Source organism: Equus przewalskii, chromosome 5, assembly GCF_037783145.1.
Source record: "Equus przewalskii isolate Varuska chromosome 5, EquPr2, whole genome shotgun sequence".
NCBI classification, from domain to species: Eukaryota; Metazoa; Chordata; class Mammalia; order Perissodactyla; family Equidae; genus Equus; species Equus przewalskii.
Window position 1 is genome coordinate 49,067,162 of NC_091835.1, and position 19,803 is coordinate 49,086,964.

Below are 19,803 nucleotides of genomic sequence, written 5' to 3' on the forward strand. Positions count from 1 at the left end.
CTTATTAATCTATTAGGGCTGGTTTTGGCTTGGTGATGGTCAAAAAGATCTCAGAGCTTGGTGTGGAGGTGGGAAGAGAGGGGAGGTATAGACCCACAGATTCCTTTAACTATTATTTAACTATCTTTCCTAATCTAAGACTAAGAAAAGAAAACATGATGCTATCATTTTATAGACTGAGTATTATTTTTGAGAGCTCACTAACCTTCAGAGTGCTAAGTAACCAGTACTTGTACTGGCATCTCTTCAACTCTTAAATTTAATCAAGACACTGGGGACTGAAAGGGAGTCAGCCAAGATGCTGGTAATAAAAGAAGGACCCAGGTAATCAACATTCCTGTTGCACTATAATAGTGTCTTCAAGAAAAAAGTGGTCTCTTCAATCAAGTAGAGAGTCCCTGTGGTCCTTATTTGCAGCCAGTAGGGTACAAAATGCTAGTACTGAATAAAGCTGGTAGGGACTTTTCCAAGAGAACATGAGGAATAGCGGCTGTCACTATTCATTTTTCCAGGCCCTGAAATTATGCCTTGATACTCTCTTGCCAAAGAAAGCCAAGTTCTCATGAACCTGGGATCTGTCTTGGTATAGGAACTCCTCACAGGCTTTTCTGAAGCTCTTACGTTAAGAGCACTTCCCAAGAATGTCCTGATCTACTGCTCAGCTTTCACGTCAATATGTTTTGAAAAATCAGTGACTCATGTGGTACTTGGAAAGAGAAACCTGACATTTTCCAGAACTCTCTGTAGGGTGACTCCTTATTGCCACCTTTCAAAAAATGCCAGCTGCAGAAGAGATTATAGGGGTTGAAAGTTTTAAAGTAATATTTAGACTCATTGGCCCCGGTGATCATTTGCCAGGATTTTTTTTTGTGTGTGCTATTAAGTGACCTGGATTTTCCTTTAGGTAAAAAATTATCTGTGCCAGAAAAGCTTTCACAAGGACCTTTTTCTAAACAGGTTCATACTAGAATTAAATATTTGATATTTGTTGCTAATTTAAAATGTCAAATTACTTCACTTATTATTAGAATAAATGGGGTAATAAAATGATCTCCTCTCTGTAAACCTACAGAAATTTATTATGGATTTGAGTCAATCTTTTTTTTTAAAAAATTGAGGAATTGTGAAAGGTATAGGAAATATACTATGATTTTTTAAGTTCACAGAATTTTAGAATCGGAAAGATGTGGGATCAATTACAAGTTCTGCCATTTGCTTGGTTGGTGGCTTTGAGCAACACACTTAATTACTCTGAGCCTCAATTTACTAATGGAAAATGGAGACACTAACATCTATCTCTCAGAGTTATACAGATTAAATGAGGTGAGTATGTAAAGGATTTAGCACAGGACAATGACACTTAAAACATAGTATTTTCTAAAATAATTTAACTTTGACACAACTTCCTTAATTTGTATTTAATTAATTTATTATTTAAATTTTTAAGGTAATGTGCTTTTTCTACTTTTCTTTTTTTTTTTAATCAATGATGGATGTTGAATTACATGAAAGGCCTTTTTAGCATATACCAAAGTGATCTTTTTTTCTTCCTTGGCCAGTTGATATGGTAAATTAAGTCACTAGATTTTTTAAAATGTTGAATTATTTTTAAATTCCTGAGTAAATTCCACTTGGTCATGGTGAATTATTATTTTAACATAATGCTGGATTGTTTTGTAATATTTACTTAGGATTTTTGCATAAATATTTATAACCAAGATTGGTCTGTATTATTCCTTCTGTGTTATCTTGGCCTGGTTTGGGATAAATGTTATGAAACTTTATAAAAAGAATTAATGCATATTCTTTCTCTATGAATTGGAATAGCTTATATAGAACAGGGACTGGCTTACTACTTGAAAGTGCAATAATTTTGAAATCATCTGGGTCTGAATATTTTGGGAATAGTTCTTGGCTCTTTGAATCCTCTTCACTCTTTTTTTCCCTCTGGAACCCCTATTTCAGTCCTTCTAATTCTATCCTCCATGTCTTCTAATCATTCTTATATTTTCTATCAGCTTGTTCTGTGCTGCGTTCTATGTACATACGTGCCAGTTCTGTTTCCACTGGAAAGAATTTTTTAATCATTTAAGCTTAGTTACTGTTTAATCTGTCCATTGAATTTTAATTTTAGTAACTTTTGTTCTTTTCTAGAAGTTCTATTTGGTTATTGGAAATTAATTTTCTCTTTTCCCCACCTTTTTAAAACCCGTGTATACTATTAAATAACCACCGCACAAATCACAGATCTAGATACAAAACATGTCTGTCACCGTAGATTTCCTTTTGCTCCTTTCCGGGCTGTAATTGCTCTTTGCCAGAGCTAAATCTATTGTGACTTATTTCATGATGAGTTTGATTTGCTTGTTCTTGAGTTTTGTGTACATGGAATCATACAGTATGTCCTGTGTAGTGTCTGCCTTCTTTCACTCAACATTGTACCTGTGAGTTTTGGCCAAACTGTTTTACATCCCAGTAATCGTATTTCATTGTATGAACAAGCGCCCATTTATTTATCCATCCTCCAGTTGATGGGCATTTGGGCTGTTCTTGGTTTTTTGGACTATTACAAATAAAGCTGCTATGAGCATTTCTGTACCAGTCTTTTTGTGGACATAGGCACTCATTTCTCTTGGATACATGCCCAGGAATGGAATTGTTGAGTCCTGGTATGGCACATAGTTAGCCTTAGTAGATACTGCTGGTTTTCCATACTGGTGGTGCCATTGACACTCCCTTCAGCAGTGTATGAGAATTCCAACTTCACCAATGCTTGGTGTTGTCAGTCTTTGTAGACTTAGTCATTTTAGTGGGTAGGTAGCTGTTTTTATTTGCATCTTTGATTTGCATTCCTGATGAAGAATGATGTTGAGCACATTTTCATATGTTTATTGGCAAACACACTATTTAAAAATCTCTTTAGATTGTTTTATTATTTCTAATTCTTGTGCTAATATTCCAATTTGTTATGCCTCTTGATTCTCACCACGGTGCTTCATTTTCTCTTGTGGTTTTAATTTAAATGTGAGTTAATTTTATTTTTTTCTTCCCAGAAGATCCAGGTGGTACCCCAACAGACTGATTTTGCATTTGCCCTTTCCAGAACCCCAGGGATATCAATGTTCCGGAGCCATTTTATATAATATCTCAGCCTGAATATATCATCTCACCATTGTAAACTTGGAATCATGCCAGATTTTTTTTAAGAGAGAGAAAAAGCTTATTTTGTGACTTTAAGAAAATCTCACATCATACTATTAAGAAGTGGTATACGTATTGGGTTCCTAGTACTAATATTGCATGTCAGAGTGTGCTTTTCAAATAATAAAATCCTTTCACCATCATTTAATCTGAGATTCACAAAAACTCAGTGAGGCCAGCAGAGTAAATGTTATCATGCCTTTTTGTTCTCCTTTTTGCAAATGAGGAAGTGGAAACTCAGACTTCAAATAATAAATCCAAGACCATACATCCAATATGTGATAGGGCCAAGAGTAGAACTCATGTTTAATTCCTGGTCCAGTTCCCTTTTCAGTACATTCTACAGAGATACTCATAATTATTTTTTCTTAAATATCACATATCGTGTAAATCATTTATTTGCAAGAGAAGTTAATCGATTGGCTAATTTGTTAGTCTAGTGTAGCACTTGGGTACAAGTGTGGGTCTTGAAGTCAGGTGGCCTGTTTGCATCTCAGTTCCACTGAACATTGAGCAAGTTATCCTCTCTGAACCTCAATCACAAAATGGGAATAATAGTGTTTATCTCATAGAATTTTTGTCAAGATTAAGTGGAATTATACTTATAAGGCTTATATCACACCTGCTCAATATTTGTTAGCTATTATTATCATTTCTTCAAAATTTTAATGAGACGGTTTATGCACCATTCATTCTACTGATATCTCAATCGATTTCACATTGCTCCTCTCTTCTGTTCCCCTGTGATTTTGCTTCTCTCATGTGGTTTGCTACAAGATGGTACTAGACATTACAGAGATTGTTTGATATTTAAATCATAAATCATTTTGTCATCTCTGTGCTTTATTGGCACATGGAGCTAAGCTTTATTAAAATATTATTTAAGCCAAGAATTTCCCATGAAATATTAGTCTTGCTAATTTTTTCCCTACATTTTTGGCCAGACGCCTAGATGCCTTGTGTTTCCAATATAATATTTTACTGCATTTCATATATGCTAGAAGTTCAGTCAAGTGGGAACAAAGAAGAGAAACTCCTATTTTCAGGTGAAATCTTGTCACCCCGAATCACTACCTTTTGCTACCTTCTCTTTCCCAGTTTGTCAAGGACACAGCAAATTCAGGGCCTGGGCCAAGGACTTGGCACTTGGAAGTGTCTGAGAGTGACAAGTCACTTGGAGAAACTGGTGCTTCTATCTAAAGTATGCTTATAATAGTCGTACGTGTTGGGGATCCTAAAATGGGTGGAGTGGTGTAATTCTAGGTGGGTGTTACTGCTTGTTTTGAATGGGTGGTTGTGAGAAAGTGTCTCACAGGCTGTGTGTCATGCAGTCATGCCCACAGGGAAATAAAACTTGGGCTTAAAACGTCAGTATTTGGAGGTGACTACTTATGGCAGGAGATTTTGTTTTTTTTTTTCCTTGTTTGAAAGAAAATTACATCTTTCTTTGGACTTTCCCTCTCTCTGGAGCAAAGGTAGGGTGTGGGAACATGGGAGAAATGTCCAAGGGGTTTAGTCAACCAGCACACTTTAGTGCTTATGTGACTTACAAATGGTTCTCCCTTCCTCCAATTTTTTTTTTTCCTCAAAGGAAAATAATCAGTAGCCAGCCCAATCTCATCACTCTTTTTCTGGAACTACTGGTTGTGATTTGGGTTTGTATTCTTGCTTTCATGTCACTCTCCACTCTGTGTTAAGTTTTCCTCAGCATAAAAAATTACTTTCAATTGGCATAACTATCTGGCCACAGTTTTTTAGATCAGAATTCGATCCCTTGCCCAAAGTGAAGTAATGCAAAGCTGTCCAGTCACATATAAGAATAAAAAGATAAGGTGGACGAAGGAGATTCCTTGCTTGATACTCTACAGTAGACAGTCTGAGAAGTGGTGATAGTTGTGGGCCCAAGTGAAGAAGGTTTCATCTGAGATCCGCATGGTTCATAAAGGCCGCATACAAGATGAGAAGGAAATGGACAGAAGGATAGAGTGCACCAAAGGGCAGAAGGGAGCTGAGAAGTTGAGACAGAGACAGAGAATTGAGAGAGTGGACTGTCCCTAAAAAGGTTCCTAGACCTGACCCCATCCTCAGTTTTCCTGAGACCCGATAATTCTGCTTTTTCCAGATTCCAATACAGATGTATCCTTTCAATACCACCCACATCTCTTCATTCCTATCCCCTGGTGGTGTTTAAGGCGCCATCTGTGGAGTCAGATAGACTTTAAATCAATGATTTGGGGGCCATTCATTTAAGTCCTAACCTCAGTTTCCTTGCCTGTAAAATAAATACAATCAAGATAGTTATTTCAGAAGATTTTATACTATTTCTAATATACTGCAAAGCTTTGTACTACTCAACCTCCTTGAATCACACTTTGTTACTCAAAGGTGAACACACAGCAGATAGTCAACAAATTATCAATCAAGATGAAATAACCAAAGTTTATTTTCATGCAGCATCCCTTAGTGGGGAGATAACCACCTTTCATAGAGGCCTAGTTCACGACCTTTCACGACAACCGTTATCCTTTTGTTGAACTAAGGAGCTGGCTCAATGTAACCCAGTGCACTTCTCTTTATGCCATCCATTCTAGGCACTGGTATTTGAATTATTTATACATTGTGTTAATATGTCATGTAAAGATTCATAGCAACCCTACTCTTCTTTAAGGCAGCAAGTTAAGATAAAATGTGAGTGTATGTGCACATGCGTGTGTGTATGTGGGGGGACACACACATGTACTGGGAGGTTGGAGGACAGGCTGCAACCTGTGAGAGAGAGTTAGCCATACACTTTAATAGATTCAGACAGTTGAGGATTCTGCTTCTGTCTACATTCAAAAGGATTGATGAACATTTTGGGTGTCTGAAAAAAGGAAATTAAAAATTTTAAAAATTGCTCTTTACTTAAATAGTGTTGGAACAAAGCCCCAACTACTATGAGTCAAAGAGCAAATTCCTAGATATGGAAGCTCTGGCCTAAATCCACTTGCCCCTGATATTTTAAAGGTCAATAATCTTTCACTTAACAATAACTGATAATGTATATAAATAGCACACACTGTAACCCTCTCTAAGAGAAAAATGGGAATGAAGCAGCAATAACCAGAGTTGCACTGTTGCTGTATATGAACAAGTTACTTGTTTTATGAAGTGGGCAGATGAAGTGATAAAAATAATGGTCTAAAAACAAAGCTCTTTGTCATTAATATGTAGTGTATACTTGGAGATGGTCTGTGATGGTTGGTGACACTGAGATTACAGAAGGCTTTCTTCTTAGGGCCAATTAACTTATTTCTCCAGGTGTGGTTCCCTGGATCTTTGTCAGTTTAGAAATAGGGCATTCGTGATCATAGTATGAATGGCTAAGGAAAATTTGCTACTGACCACAGAAAAAGAAATCATTTAAATCCTATGTCGTAGATATGTAGAATGAAGATACTAACCTTCATGTGTCAGCAATAATGACAACACCTGCAGAAAAAATATGAAGGTGGAAAAGGGAACAATCATCACAGATAATTTACCTTCTTTCCACATTGTGAAACACCAACAGCAAAACCTGCCCAAACTGGTCACATTTATGTACTATGAACATTTGGAAACACGAATTCAAATGCAGCAGAATAACGTGCAAATCATTCAACAGCTAATTCAGAGGTGGAACAAAAAGCTTTGCATCTTTGTGATACGTATTCCCCTTAGATCACATATTGCTGATTAAACACAAAAGAAAATAGCATTCAGAGTCCCTGTTTGTATCTTCTCAGTGAAGATTCAGTTCATTTAACTATGTTTCCTTCATGATGGGATTAAGGCAGTTCATTCAATGACACTGAGAGGCTTGTTTTAGCAATCAAGGGTAAGGTAATGTCAGCAAAGATAGGAAGCATGTGAAAATCACCTTCAGGATTTTATGGCTCCATCTTATGCATAATAAAAAGAAACTGAGATGGTGACTGAGGTAGACCAGTGATTCCCAAATTTAGCTGATTATGAATCTTATCTGGAGGCACTTGCTACAAATACAGATATAAGCCCTTCCACTGGAGAGGCTGAGCTAGGTGAATCTTACTGAGGCTTGAGAGAAGCTGTTGCAAATGATGTGTAGTTACCCAAGGAAAAAATTAAACTTAAATTACAGGATACATCCTCTTGGCTACTGTTTCTGATGCTAAAAGGTTAAGATTAGAAGATTGAATTTAACTTTGGATAATAAGGCAAGAAGGGAATTATCATAGTACTATAAATCACAGGACTCTAAAGAATGTAGTACAAAATAGGTGATAAAACATATATTGGAAAACAACCATAAGAACTGGTCAATAAACTCGGGAAAAACTTCAGACATCCAGCTATTTAATTAGAGATGTAATAAAATTTATTGATATAGCTGTTCTACTTAATGGCAACTTCCCTGAAGCCCATATATAAAACTGATGAAGTGCATGACAGCGGCAAATATGAAACAAAATTGTCAAAGCAGAGTCAGCTATTGTCTTCGCAACTGCTGTTGATTTATATCTATTGATCAGTCCCGGTTGATACCCAGTTGTGTCATAAGTAAAAGAATAACCACTCTCTTTAACTGAGCAGACAAAAAGAGTAATTTATTATACAATGCCAAGCCAATATATTTTCACAGTAGAATAAACACAACACAAACTGAAGAGAATAACCCATAGTTATAGGCACATGGCTAGTGGTGAAACTTGTCAACGGATCAATCAACTATACTTATTAGGGCCTACTGTGGGCCAGACAAACAAGACATGGTCCCAGATCTCAAGCATCCTTTACTTAGAATGGTCTTCTGGTATCTAATCTAGAGCTAAGTTGACTTTTAAATGGATCAACAGTAGAAGTATAAAAGTAGAGGATATGTAATCATTTAAGAGAGATATTTTTTCTCTTTTAATGATATCAGTAACTTTGTTATTTTAATATAAAGTTTATACATTTATTGCTTTTAACAAATATTAAGGAATCAAAATTTATAAAAGTGATTTGGTTAATTAAATGTAAAATTTGTAAATATAAATTTGATTTGGTTAAGCTGGTCTTTTATAGCTATGTACCTCTTTAGTAAAAAATTATTCAAAATAAATCATTTTTGTATTCAATAGATAACACATATAACATAATAAATGATTAAACAATTTAAAAAATCATCCCTGACTTTATTCAGTCAATTTAGTTTTGTAAACAATTAAACACTGACTCAACTTAAGTGGCGAAAAGTTATGAGGGAACCAGTGATCTCTTGGGTGCAAGAATGGTAAACATGAGTCTCACTTTAGTGTAATTAAATATGCTTCTGCTGATGTTGTCTATGTAGCAGTATAATTTACAGATATTGTAAGGGACTATTTTCTATGGGTAAATCCCCATTTCCGTGAGAATGAGGTAATTCAGTAACAAGTGTCATGTAAATTCAGCCCTACAAAACATGTGCATGCTAGCAATACTTTGAGCAGACTGGTGGAATTTTTAGAAAATATTTTCGAGATCGAGTTAGTAGTTACTGATTCTGTTCTGTTTAGCTTTCAGGAAGCAATAAGAGGATTTTTTTCCCCCAATGAAGTTTTATATATACAACAAAGGGTGACAATTTAAGCTAAATGACATAGAACATTTTTGTCAATCCTTGTAGAACTTATTTTTGTTAAACCATAAGAGCTCTATATTCACGTAAAGGCCCAGTCATATTTTCTGGATAAACAAGTATTACAGATTTTCCAAGAGTGAACACACAATACAATAAACTGAACACAAGAACTATAGGGAGGGAGCATAAATTCTCTTTTTCCATCAATCATAATTCTTCAAAACCTTATTATGCATGTGAATCCTCATAAGAAAATCAATGAGATTTATACGAGATGGGTACAGAATCACAGTAGAAAGCTTTGGCTGATAGCATGACAGTGAAGGTAACCTTTGGTATTTTTAAATTTATTATTTTACATTTAAGCAAAACATAACATTAGTATACCATGGATTTTTGATACACTGTTAAGATGCACATTACAATTAGAATAACATTTTTGATACACTTTTTCCATGCACATTAAAATCAGAACAAGAGCAAATGGATACATGTGTGACACCATTGGGCAAAAATGTCTAAAAGAAGTACACTCTTCCACTAGAAACACATACTTGAGATAGATACATATATCTCCTGTGCAAATAAGGCCACTTGCCTATGCTCCTGCATCTTAAATAATGTGGCATTTTAGAGCTCAAGATCATAACCACATCTAATGATGAATTAAACCATAGAAAGCTTTAGCTGGCCTGCCACTGAAGGACTGAACCTAATCACTCTTTGAAATGACTTTGAATTACTCTGGGAAAGGCACATTATGTTTGATATCTTAAGACCTCTTTCCTTACTAGATAGGCAAAAACGGAAACTTGAGTATAATTTTTCAAATATCCAAACACTTTTCATGATCTTTCTAGTTAAGACTTTGACTTTACAGAACTACTATAAATGTCATAACTTCTTAGTGACAGGATACAATTTAGATGAAAAACAGAGACTGCTAAAGGAAACATCAGTATTACTAATGTTAATGAATACAGAAAATATTCTCATACAGTAGATAATGAATTTGACTGTTTCATTTTGGAACTGATTCTAAAACCTGTCCTTCTTTTATTCTCTTCAAATAACATCTGGAGACAGCAACAAAAAGGATAATATATCCTTACAAATAAGAATATAATAATACTGAATACTCAATGTAACTTCTATGCCTGAGAAGATATTTGCCAGACTTAAAATTATGAGAAAACATAGCTGTTGATTTACCACTTAAAGTCGCTTAGATGTTTTAACGCAATCTGCTATTCTAAAGTGGCTTACTCATTAGAAAAACATCATTAATGAACATAGTAAGCAGTAATATCTTAGAAAACAAAACTAGGAAGAGGAAATGTCAGAACAGGAAATACAATATTCATTGGTAAAGTGACATTGTTACTAATTAGGAAGTTTCACAACGTAACAAATAAGCTTTAAGAAAATGTGTAAAAGTTTAAGATGCCACTTGACGAAGGTCAAGCCAATGATCCGTTAAGTAGGTTATGACTACATTATTTTAAATACACGTGTTGTTTTAAGAAATCTCTTCACATGTCTGCACGAACAAAAGATGCAAATACTCCATCTTCCCGGGCCAAGAGGCTTTCTGGAGTGTCATATTCTAAAATATTCCCTCGCTTCATCACAATGACTAGGTCTGCCGTCAGAATAGTGTGAACCCGATGCTGCGAGTGAAAAGAATACGTATATTTGTTACAAACTTCAGGGTACAAGGCAAAGCAATGGAATATGCATATTTCACTGGTTATTCAGGGACATCTCTTTGTCTTGGGGTTCCAGAAGATACAAGAAACACAGCGTTTCTTTTTCTTTCTTATTTAGAGTATCATTTATTTACATACTTTTAAATACTGGCCAGTATGGCTGGGTCTTATATGGGCTGTATTAAATTGAGTGCAGCTAATATAGTAGCTTCATCATTTTCATGGAAGTATAAGTAGGCTAATAAATGTTTGTCAAATAATTCAATGATAAGAAGAGCCATCGTGAACCAGTTGGGTTATAGTTTAGTCTAGACTAAAATTATCTCTTGCGTAGAGTCTCAACTAATTCTGTGGGCTAACACACAATCTGAAGAACCCTGGAAGGTGGTTCGATTCTGGGGAGGCAAAATGGGGGATGTCCATTCTGGAAGGCAGTATTAGAATGGATTATTCAGGACTTTAGCCATGCCATCTCTTAGGCTTTAGCGATCCCTGCCGCTCACTTGTTCTCTCTTTCTGCATAGTACCCTTTGGAGAGAAGCTTTTGCGGTAGTAATTAATAATAAAAGCTACCAGTTACTGAGCATATACTATACATCAAGTGCTCCACACACATACTTGTGAATCATCAGAACATTCCTCAAATGTAGGTGTTATCTCTCTCCACTTTGTAAGGGAAACCACTGGGGTTCATACAGACAAAGCAAAAATAAGGAGATCACATAGATATAAGTGGAAGAACCAGCATCAAAACCAGGTTTATTAACTTCAAAGTGTGAGATGTTTCCACCCTGCCATTGAACCATTCATAGGGAGCATCTGTGATCATGAGCGCTATGTTAAGAGCGTAGACTCTGAAGTTAGACCGGGCTTATATTTTGGTTTCATCACCTGTTACTTATGCAATCTTGAGCAACAAACTTAACTTTCGTTTGCCTCAAGTTTCACCTCTGTAAAATAACGGTAATAGTACCTGCCTCGGAGAATGGTGGTGAGGACCAAATGAGAGAATCCATGTAAAAAAATTCAGCAGCTGGTCTGATATATATGAGCAAATAATAAATTTTAGCTACCACCATTTTTTTATTTTTAAGATTTACAAGGGAAACGTTTGTGCAGTGGGCCTTTTCACTACTCTTGCTAAAATACCCGCCCTCCAATAGAAATATAATGTGAACCACAAATGTGAGATATGTAACTTTAAACTTTTTAAAGCCACATATTAAAAGCATGAGTAAACAAGCAAAATTCATTTTAATAATATATTTTAACCCAAAATATCCAAAATATTATTTCAATATGTAAACACTATAAAAATTGTTCATGAGGTCTTTTACATACTTCTATAAGTACTAAGTTTTTGACATCCAGTGTGTATTTCACACTTACAACACCTCTTAATTTGGACTACCCATATTTCAAGTGCTCAATAGCCACATGCGGCTAGGGGCTACCATACTGGACCAGGACCATGCAGGCCAAAACATGGGCAAGCAGATGGGAGAGTCAAACCTAGAAATGCCATCTGTTTAGCTGATAGACTTCCAAAGTGCCTTTTCCTACAACCCAAGGTCCAACCTGAAGCCTAAAGATAAGCAAAGGCTTATCTTCTGCCCTGGGCCATGTAGATGGGTTAGTCTCAGTGATCATGCTCTCAGAAAAGCAAAGAGTCATAGTTGAGACTCACAACTAGAGGAGAAAAGAAACACGTCTATGGAGTATGATAAAGATGCCAGCCTAGAACATGCGCCGCTATTTTCAACATCCGTAGACAAATCTATCATTCACTGAATATTGGTAACCAATGATATATATTTAGGAATTATCAAAATTTGAAGGATAATGTTTATTTATCTTGGAGAAAGGACCAGAGCCACTTGCACACCCATTGAGTTAGCAAAAAATAAACTTCAACTTAATGAACGGTTTAATATCTGCTGTGCATTTTCCCTACAAAAAAACTAGTTCTTAAATAACCATATGATAGATGTTAAAAAAAAGAATTTGGGGGCTGGCCTGGTGGTGTGGCAATTAAGTTCACATGCTCTGCATCAGCAGCCCAGGGTTCACTGGTTTGGATCCCGGGTGCAGACATGGCACTGCTCGGTAAGCCATGCTGTGGCAGGCGTCCCACATAGAAAATAGAGGAAGATGGGCACGGATGTTAGCTCAGGGCCCATCTTCCTTAGCAAAAAGATGAGGATTGGGGCAGATGTCAGCTCATGGCTAATCTTCCTCAAAAAAAAAAAAAAGAATTTGGCCTCTACATCCATAAATAGAGTATTATAAACAATGTCTTGTTATACTAAAATAATGTTTATTTTAAAAAGATAAAAATAAAAACATTGAAAAATCTTGCTCAATAGAAATAAATATATCTGGTATTCATTCCTTTAATCCAAATAATTTTTTGCTTGAGAAAGTGTAGTGTCAATTGTAACAGCATTGCTTAAATTTCCAAAATGCTCCAGAGAAATTAATCTAATCAAGAATAAATCGCTTTTATAAATAAACGCCATGAACTATTTTGGTACATGACGGCTTCTTTTTAGAAGCCAGAGAAAATTCTCTCTTTAAGTTATTCCACAATTTTCAGTGGCAGTTAACAAAATTATCAGAACAACTTTTAGCAGTAAAGGAAAAAAGAGTTACTCTTAACAGAACTAGGATCATTCTACAAGGGGTCTACTGCAAGCTGGTGGCGCTCTCTTTCCTATGAGCCTGTTCAGAGGAGCTGGTCCCACAGTCATTCATCCCCCCCACAGCTTTCTGTAGGTCCAGTGGGGAGAACTCGAGGTTTCCTAGTGGCCAGCTCCACATTAGTGCTCTCGAAATGAAGAATGGGGGAAAGATGCAGGGGTTTAAGAAAAGTATTCAGTGAATATAGGCGAACAGAAACCAGAGAAGAGAACATAATATTTTGGTTAAAAACACAAAGTATGCTACAGTAATCTTCCAGCTGTAGACTAAATGGGACCACTCAACAATTCCATGCTTCATGCAGAACTGAGAAAACTAGCCTTTTGAGTAGGCAAGGGTCTACTTTTTCCTCCTTGAGCTGTCTGTTTAGGGGCAACGGAAAGTTCTTTCTCCCTCAAAATATCTCCCTACCTTCTCTACTGAGAAAGTTCTTGAAAATATTAGAGTACTGTTTTTCAAGTTAGCCAGTTCTCTCACCCATTCAATCATTCACACTTCAGTGTGAATGAGTTAATCAGGTGACTCTCCTCCAAGGCAGAAGGAACCACAGACTTCACTGGGAAAGTGAGAGAAAGAGGCCTTTTCTTTACTTAGGCCCAGGGTACAGAAGGTGGATCCTGATGGGGAGTCATTTCCTGCCACCCTGAAAAAGCTGCACTTCAAAGGGTGCTCTTTCTCCCATACATCATTCACAAAATTGGAAGCATAAGCAAGCAGTCCGTGCACAAATCCCATTAGTCAACAGTTAAACCTAAGTCATTATTTAAACAATGCGATCTTCAGGGCAGGTAAGGAACATGTCTGGTATTTTTAGGGACACTTACAAAATATCCCCGAGGAGTAGTGAAATTGGTCTTTAGCATAGAGGCCAATCTGGTCCTCAGGTTTTTGTAAATGTATCTCTTGCGTGTATACATTTGCAAATACATGCACATGCCCCATTTGGTACTGAACAGGACTGAAGCACCTGGTGGAGCTGATTCGTGTGATAATACCCTCTAGTTAGTTCACCCCATCCCTCCCCTTTAATCCCTGCCTCAGCCTTGCCTTACTAAGGGGACGCCACTAAGATAACTACCAGAGGATAGGGTACTGGCAGAGTAGCTCATGACGGTTACTTGTTGGTCATCACCAAAGTGGAAAAGAGGCCATTCTTGTGGGCGAGCAAGTTTGGAACAGTATCACACTCCACTAAAATACCCTCAGAAAGGACTAAAACAAGGCCTGCATCCAAAATAGAAGAGACTCGGTGCTGGAGAGAAAAGAAAAAGGGAAAGAAGAGAAGAGAATCAGCAAGAGGAACAATGTCCAGGTGATTTACTTAAACAGTAGTTTTTGTTCAACGTTAGACCTAAATGTGAACAAGAATCCATCCATTAGCAGAGAGAAGAGAGAAAACCAGGGCCTCTTCTAAGGAAGCTGTCCCGTGAACTACAAAGATTTAAGCAATTCTTCAATTTGACTGGTGTGATCTAAAGTCCGAGAAAGTATCTGCCTCGGCTGGAGGTATCTCATTGCCTCCTTTTTTAAAACAGTTAAGTGAATAAAACATAGAAATTAAGTATAAATACCAGTAGAATTGACAGTCAAATGTAAGAATTTTGCTTCCAAAACTGCTCAAGAGACCATTAGATTATTGAAACTAGAATTATCCCATATAAACTACATCTGTGTCTGGTGAAAAAGCACAGCCCATGACCTGATGGAATCCTTAGAGCTAGGACTCCTATCATTGTAACCCAGGCGAGGTAGGTAGAGAAGTTTGGAAAGAAACAAAGTAAAGGCTTTCAAAGTATAGTTAAGATTTTGTTTTGGAGTTTTGTTTTGTTTTTTTGCACAGATACAGAAACATTAGCAGAGAGTATGTAATTCAACATAAATATATTTTAATTGCTCAAAAAAACTATTGAATCTTGGAACAAAAACCAAAGAGGAGTAAATCAATTCTGCCTCCCATACTTACAGCTATTGTAACCACGGTGCGGTCTGCAAAAGCTGTCATTACCACTTTCTGCAAAATGTTTTCCTGCCAAAAAACAAATACAGTCAGTCTGAGTTTTCTCTAGACTACTTTCTCTCGCCACAATATTTGCCCCCAAGAACAATGCTCCACCATGCCCAATTCCTTCTGAGAACTCGCACGCCTAAGTCTGCTGCAGAAGGGCTAAGAGGGAGCAGTCCTCAGCTGCTCATGCTGCGTTCTGTGAGTGTCTTCAAAACGCAGATAAAACTCAGTGATCAAGCAAGAATGACCGATCGATTTACTGCTAGCGAACTGAAACAGGAAAATGAAATCAAACGGGCATAGAAATGCCCACTTGAGTTAAACCATAAACAATATGTATTCAAAACTAATAAAATCCCAAAATGGTGTTAACCTTTGGGTCAGAAAGGGAAAAAATGAAATAAATGCCCCCAATTTGGATTTTGACGCCACAATGAACATTCCAGGCAGGAACCATTTTTATTCCCACCACAAATTATCATCATTATTTTTTAAAAGACGTTCTGGATGAAGATTCTACCTCTTTCCTAGAGGAAAGCTTGATTACCGAAGGCCTAATGTGAAGGAGTTTTTCCTTCCAATCAAGTTGCTTATTTGCCAATCAAATCATTCTCATATTCTCTCTCTCATCTCTATTGAGGCAGTATTATCCTTATAATAATCCCCAATATTGTAAAACCTTAGTAATTAATACTAATTTTGATGTAGTTATGCTTACTTAGTGAAATGGCTTGATTAGGAACTATCTTATTGTTTTAAACTATGCTAACTTTGAAAGGATATATAACTTTGTATAGGCCCTTTGATTAGTCTTACTTAATAGGAAGAAATGATGTCAAATTAGCATCTCCATATACAATTGGCTCTTAATCTTGAAGCTATCTCACTTTTTTGGGTAGTTTTACCCAGTATAAAGTGTACAGCAAGCAAATCACATCAAGGTTGGGGCTGTTTTTTATTTCTGTCCTTTCTGATGCCAAACTTTTAATATCAAGTTAACTTTTATAAGAACAAAATTAATTGCTAGCTCATACAGTTTGTGGTTTAATGTGACATTTTCTTCACTTGATCACACCCTTCTAGAGAGACCCTTCTTGGACATATTTGATACTTTTAAATAATTTCTTTCAAAAGGCCAAGTTTCTGGCTTGTTACCATGAACACATTGAGAAGGCCATTATTAATGCTAGGAATTACTAATTCTAGTGAATCCTTCTTCTTCAAATTGATTTATAAAGTAATGATTGGTTTTGATTCTCAATAGATTCTAGTAAATAGAGATTTGCGTCCTTCATTTTAGCAGTTCCATGGCATAATATCGAATACCTGACTACAATACAGTACTCCCATCAACTGAGTCCTGGAATTTCACTGTTTTGAGAATTTATCAAAAAGTGATGACAAGTTTATGTTTATGGACAATAGGAACTCCTTTAAAGCAGATGTTGCGTCTCCTGTATTGTAATTCTTAACATGCTATCACCAGTTGATCAATGAGATGGATGGGATGACACTCAATGGTACTGAGGATTCAGAACACACTCAGGAAAAATAAACTGTAATTTTCATGTACATTTCTCCAACTCATCAATTTAAAAGGCTTAGATAATGCACTCACTGTGGCCATGTCGATGGAAGCTGTCGCTTCATCCATGATGAGAATGCTGCTCTTGCGGACAAAGGCCCTAGCAAGGCAAAACAGCTGTCTCTGTCCAACGCTGAAGTTCTCCCCACCTTCAGTGACAATGGCATCTAAATCAGAGGAAGAAGCAAGGATTTCATTAAAGAAACGCTGCTACCATTTTCCTTGGGCAAAGTAGTGAAAAACAGGTTATGCCCTATAACAGGAAGCTGGATATCACTTTGTACTGGTGCAAGGATTTCCTATGTGAAAGGTGAAGAGGAATTTTACTTTGGGAAAATGGAGATAATCCTGGGCCATCCTATTTTTGGCAATAGATGGTAAATTACCTCCTTATAGTAGGATATAAAATACTGTTAAACATTTTGAAGACTGGAAGACCTTGGAGATTATTTAATTACATAATATAATTATCCAAGGAGATTATTCGGTATAATTATCTAAGGCCAAGATAGATTAAGTGGTTTGCCCAAGATCACATAGCTGATTGGCAGTAGAGCTTGACAGGAAACAGAATATTTTCAAATTCAATACCCATTCTCTTACCCATCCCACTGGACTATAAGCTCCAAGTGGGTAAGGACTGGGTTTGTCTTTGTTCATCACTGTATCCCCAGCACTTACCATGGTATCTGACTTAGTAGCTGAACAAAACACTGTTCTATGGATAAACGAATGTTTCCTCATTATCACTTCCTTTTTTTGTTTCCATCTACATTTCATAAACTATTATTGTGAGTTTCAGATGAATTCTGTTTCCAAAATATCTCTTTTATTAGCATTCAAATACTTTTTTGTAGCATCATGAGGGGAAATTTCTATTGGTTATATTCTCACTGCGTCAAATTCTTACTACTTTTCATGCTTGGGGGCTACGCATTTTTTCTCCAAATTTTAATAAGGAGGATGCTTGAGATGATGAATGTTCTTCACTAGAGTTGGCCTGAATTAGAACTTCGTCAAGCAGTTGAAGTAATCTCTATGAAGACAACGAGCATAAACAACGTTCAATTACATAGTGTTAATCCAATCTCCTGTTGCTTACACTGTACCATAACCCCAAACACAATGCCCCCACCATTCAAAACAGGTACATGCAACTCTCATGTTAGTGAAGAGGACTATAATGATGTAATTGCCTGTCTTTCCAACTATTTATGGGGGAGATGTCTCTAAATACCAAGGGAGAAAAGTCTATAAACATTATCAATTTCTCAAGTGCACTTGCTGGGCTCTGAGACATCAAAAATTATTACGGGAAAGTTCATCCAGACCTCTGGAATTACTCCCACAGTCTGACATTGGCAAGGTCAACAAAACTGTCCTTAAAGACATGCTGTCTCAAGTTTTGTTTGTGAGATGCCTTCTCTTTGAGACTTAATTAAAATCATAAAAGGTATCATTTTTGAGTAGGTCTTCTTTCCCAAATAAACTAAACAAATAAACATGATTTTATTTTGTAGGTTGACTTTTTTTTCAACTGGATGCCAAAACAACACAGTCAATTTGGCAACTGCACGTTATGTGTTAAAATTAGAATATCAACCAACTATTATCTTTCTGATTGCTTTCTTAAATGAGTTCAGATTTTAAGGAAGCAAAAGTCCGAAACCAGAGATGTTCATTTTTATGAATTAAAGACTGTATCACAAACTCTCGGTTGTTTCATTAATCACGCCGTTCTTTCACTATTCATGTTGTTCTTTTGTTCTGTCATCAGTTATTTACCAGAAATTGTACTACCTCTAGGACTGAATTTATACCACTGATTGTTTGAGTACATGTTTCATCCACTACACAAGTGATCAAAACTGATAGTACAGAAAGGTAATAGAAAATAGTCTTCAAAAATATTAGGTTATATAAATAAAAAGAATATACTCTCCTGGCAGCAAAGAAAATGGCTGCCAATGTGGAAAAACCACCTGCTCCTAAATGGCACGAAGCATTCTTTGAACCTAACAGCCTCTCAGTCCTCTTTTCCATTTACTGAGGGTAAGTGAACGTGTAAATCACATGACAGAACAACCACAAGGAAATATTCTGATTACAGTGAACTGTACCTGTCAATGGTGAAATGACTAAAGAGACAAATGTATTAATTGGAATATTTTGGAGTGCTCACAGACAACAGAATGTTGTACAATTCATCCATTGCACCTCACGCAAAATCACTAGATTTTGAAGTGTCCTAATGACTTTAGGAGATTATTTTAAATATAAGGGGATTTAACACCAGAGTTATGTGATTCCAGCATAAAATGAAGAGAGAGATATGTAGAATTAATTGCATATGTAAAAAACAAACGTATGATTTAGAAAATATACCTAGACCTCCTGGTAGAGATTTGACCATATTCTTCAACTGAGCAATTTCTAGAGCTTCCCAGAGTCTGTCATCTGTGCATTTGCACTCTGGATCTAAATTAAACCTGTAGGAGAAAATAATCAGCTAATTAGTCAATAAATAAAAATAAAGGAATTTTTATGCATGTTTGCTTATTCCTCTTCTTTTCTTAAAATCTAAGTCCTCTCTGTTTTGGTTACTGCTGTATCGCCAGGATCTACAATAGTGCTTAGGACAGAGCAGGCATTCAATTCATGCTTGATGAATGAATGAACGACCTTAATGTCATGAAAAATGGTTTTTGATGATATAATTAGTAAGCTTATATGCATGATAAGATATGATAAAATTCATTACTTGGATTCATCCACTTCCACGTTATGTTTACTACAACTCTAATAGTGTCTAGGAAAATATTCCTACAGAACTGATGCGAAATACACAAATTCTACATGGGAACATACAACGCTGTTTTAGACGAGCTGTGCTGCACTGAGCACAATAGTAGTATTCATAATAAATATATTCAGAGAGAAAATTTATTATGGTATTGCTAAATAACTTGGTACATCCAGAACTTTTGATTAAATATTG

The 19,803-nt window shown here is 36.3% G+C and overlaps 1 protein-coding gene across 23 annotated transcripts in view; it reads right to left on the bottom strand.

The window, feature by feature from the left end:
- Window positions 1-7,781: 7,781 nt before the first annotated feature.
- The window catches only part of ABCC9 (ATP binding cassette subfamily C member 9), a 123,600-nt gene continuing 111,578 nt past the window's right edge, over window positions 7,782-19,803 (bottom strand). For 12 of the 23 annotated variants that reach the window (XM_070620699.1, XM_070620691.1, XM_070620685.1 and 9 more), the window contains 4 exons: window positions 19,191-19,294; window positions 16,839-16,972; window positions 15,179-15,241; window positions 7,782-10,476 (listed from right to left, as the gene is read on the bottom strand). In XM_070620699.1, the coding sequence (XP_070476800.1) occupies window positions 10,339-10,476; window positions 15,179-15,241; window positions 16,839-16,972; window positions 19,191-19,294 (439 nt within the window). In that variant the 3' untranslated portion in view covers window positions 7,782-10,338. Of the gene's footprint in view, window positions 10,477-14,293; window positions 14,468-15,178; window positions 15,242-16,838; window positions 16,973-19,190; window positions 19,295-19,803 lie in introns of all 23 variants that reach the window. The other 11 variants (XM_070620703.1, XM_070620702.1, XM_070620693.1 and 8 more) reach the window with 1 other exon arrangement.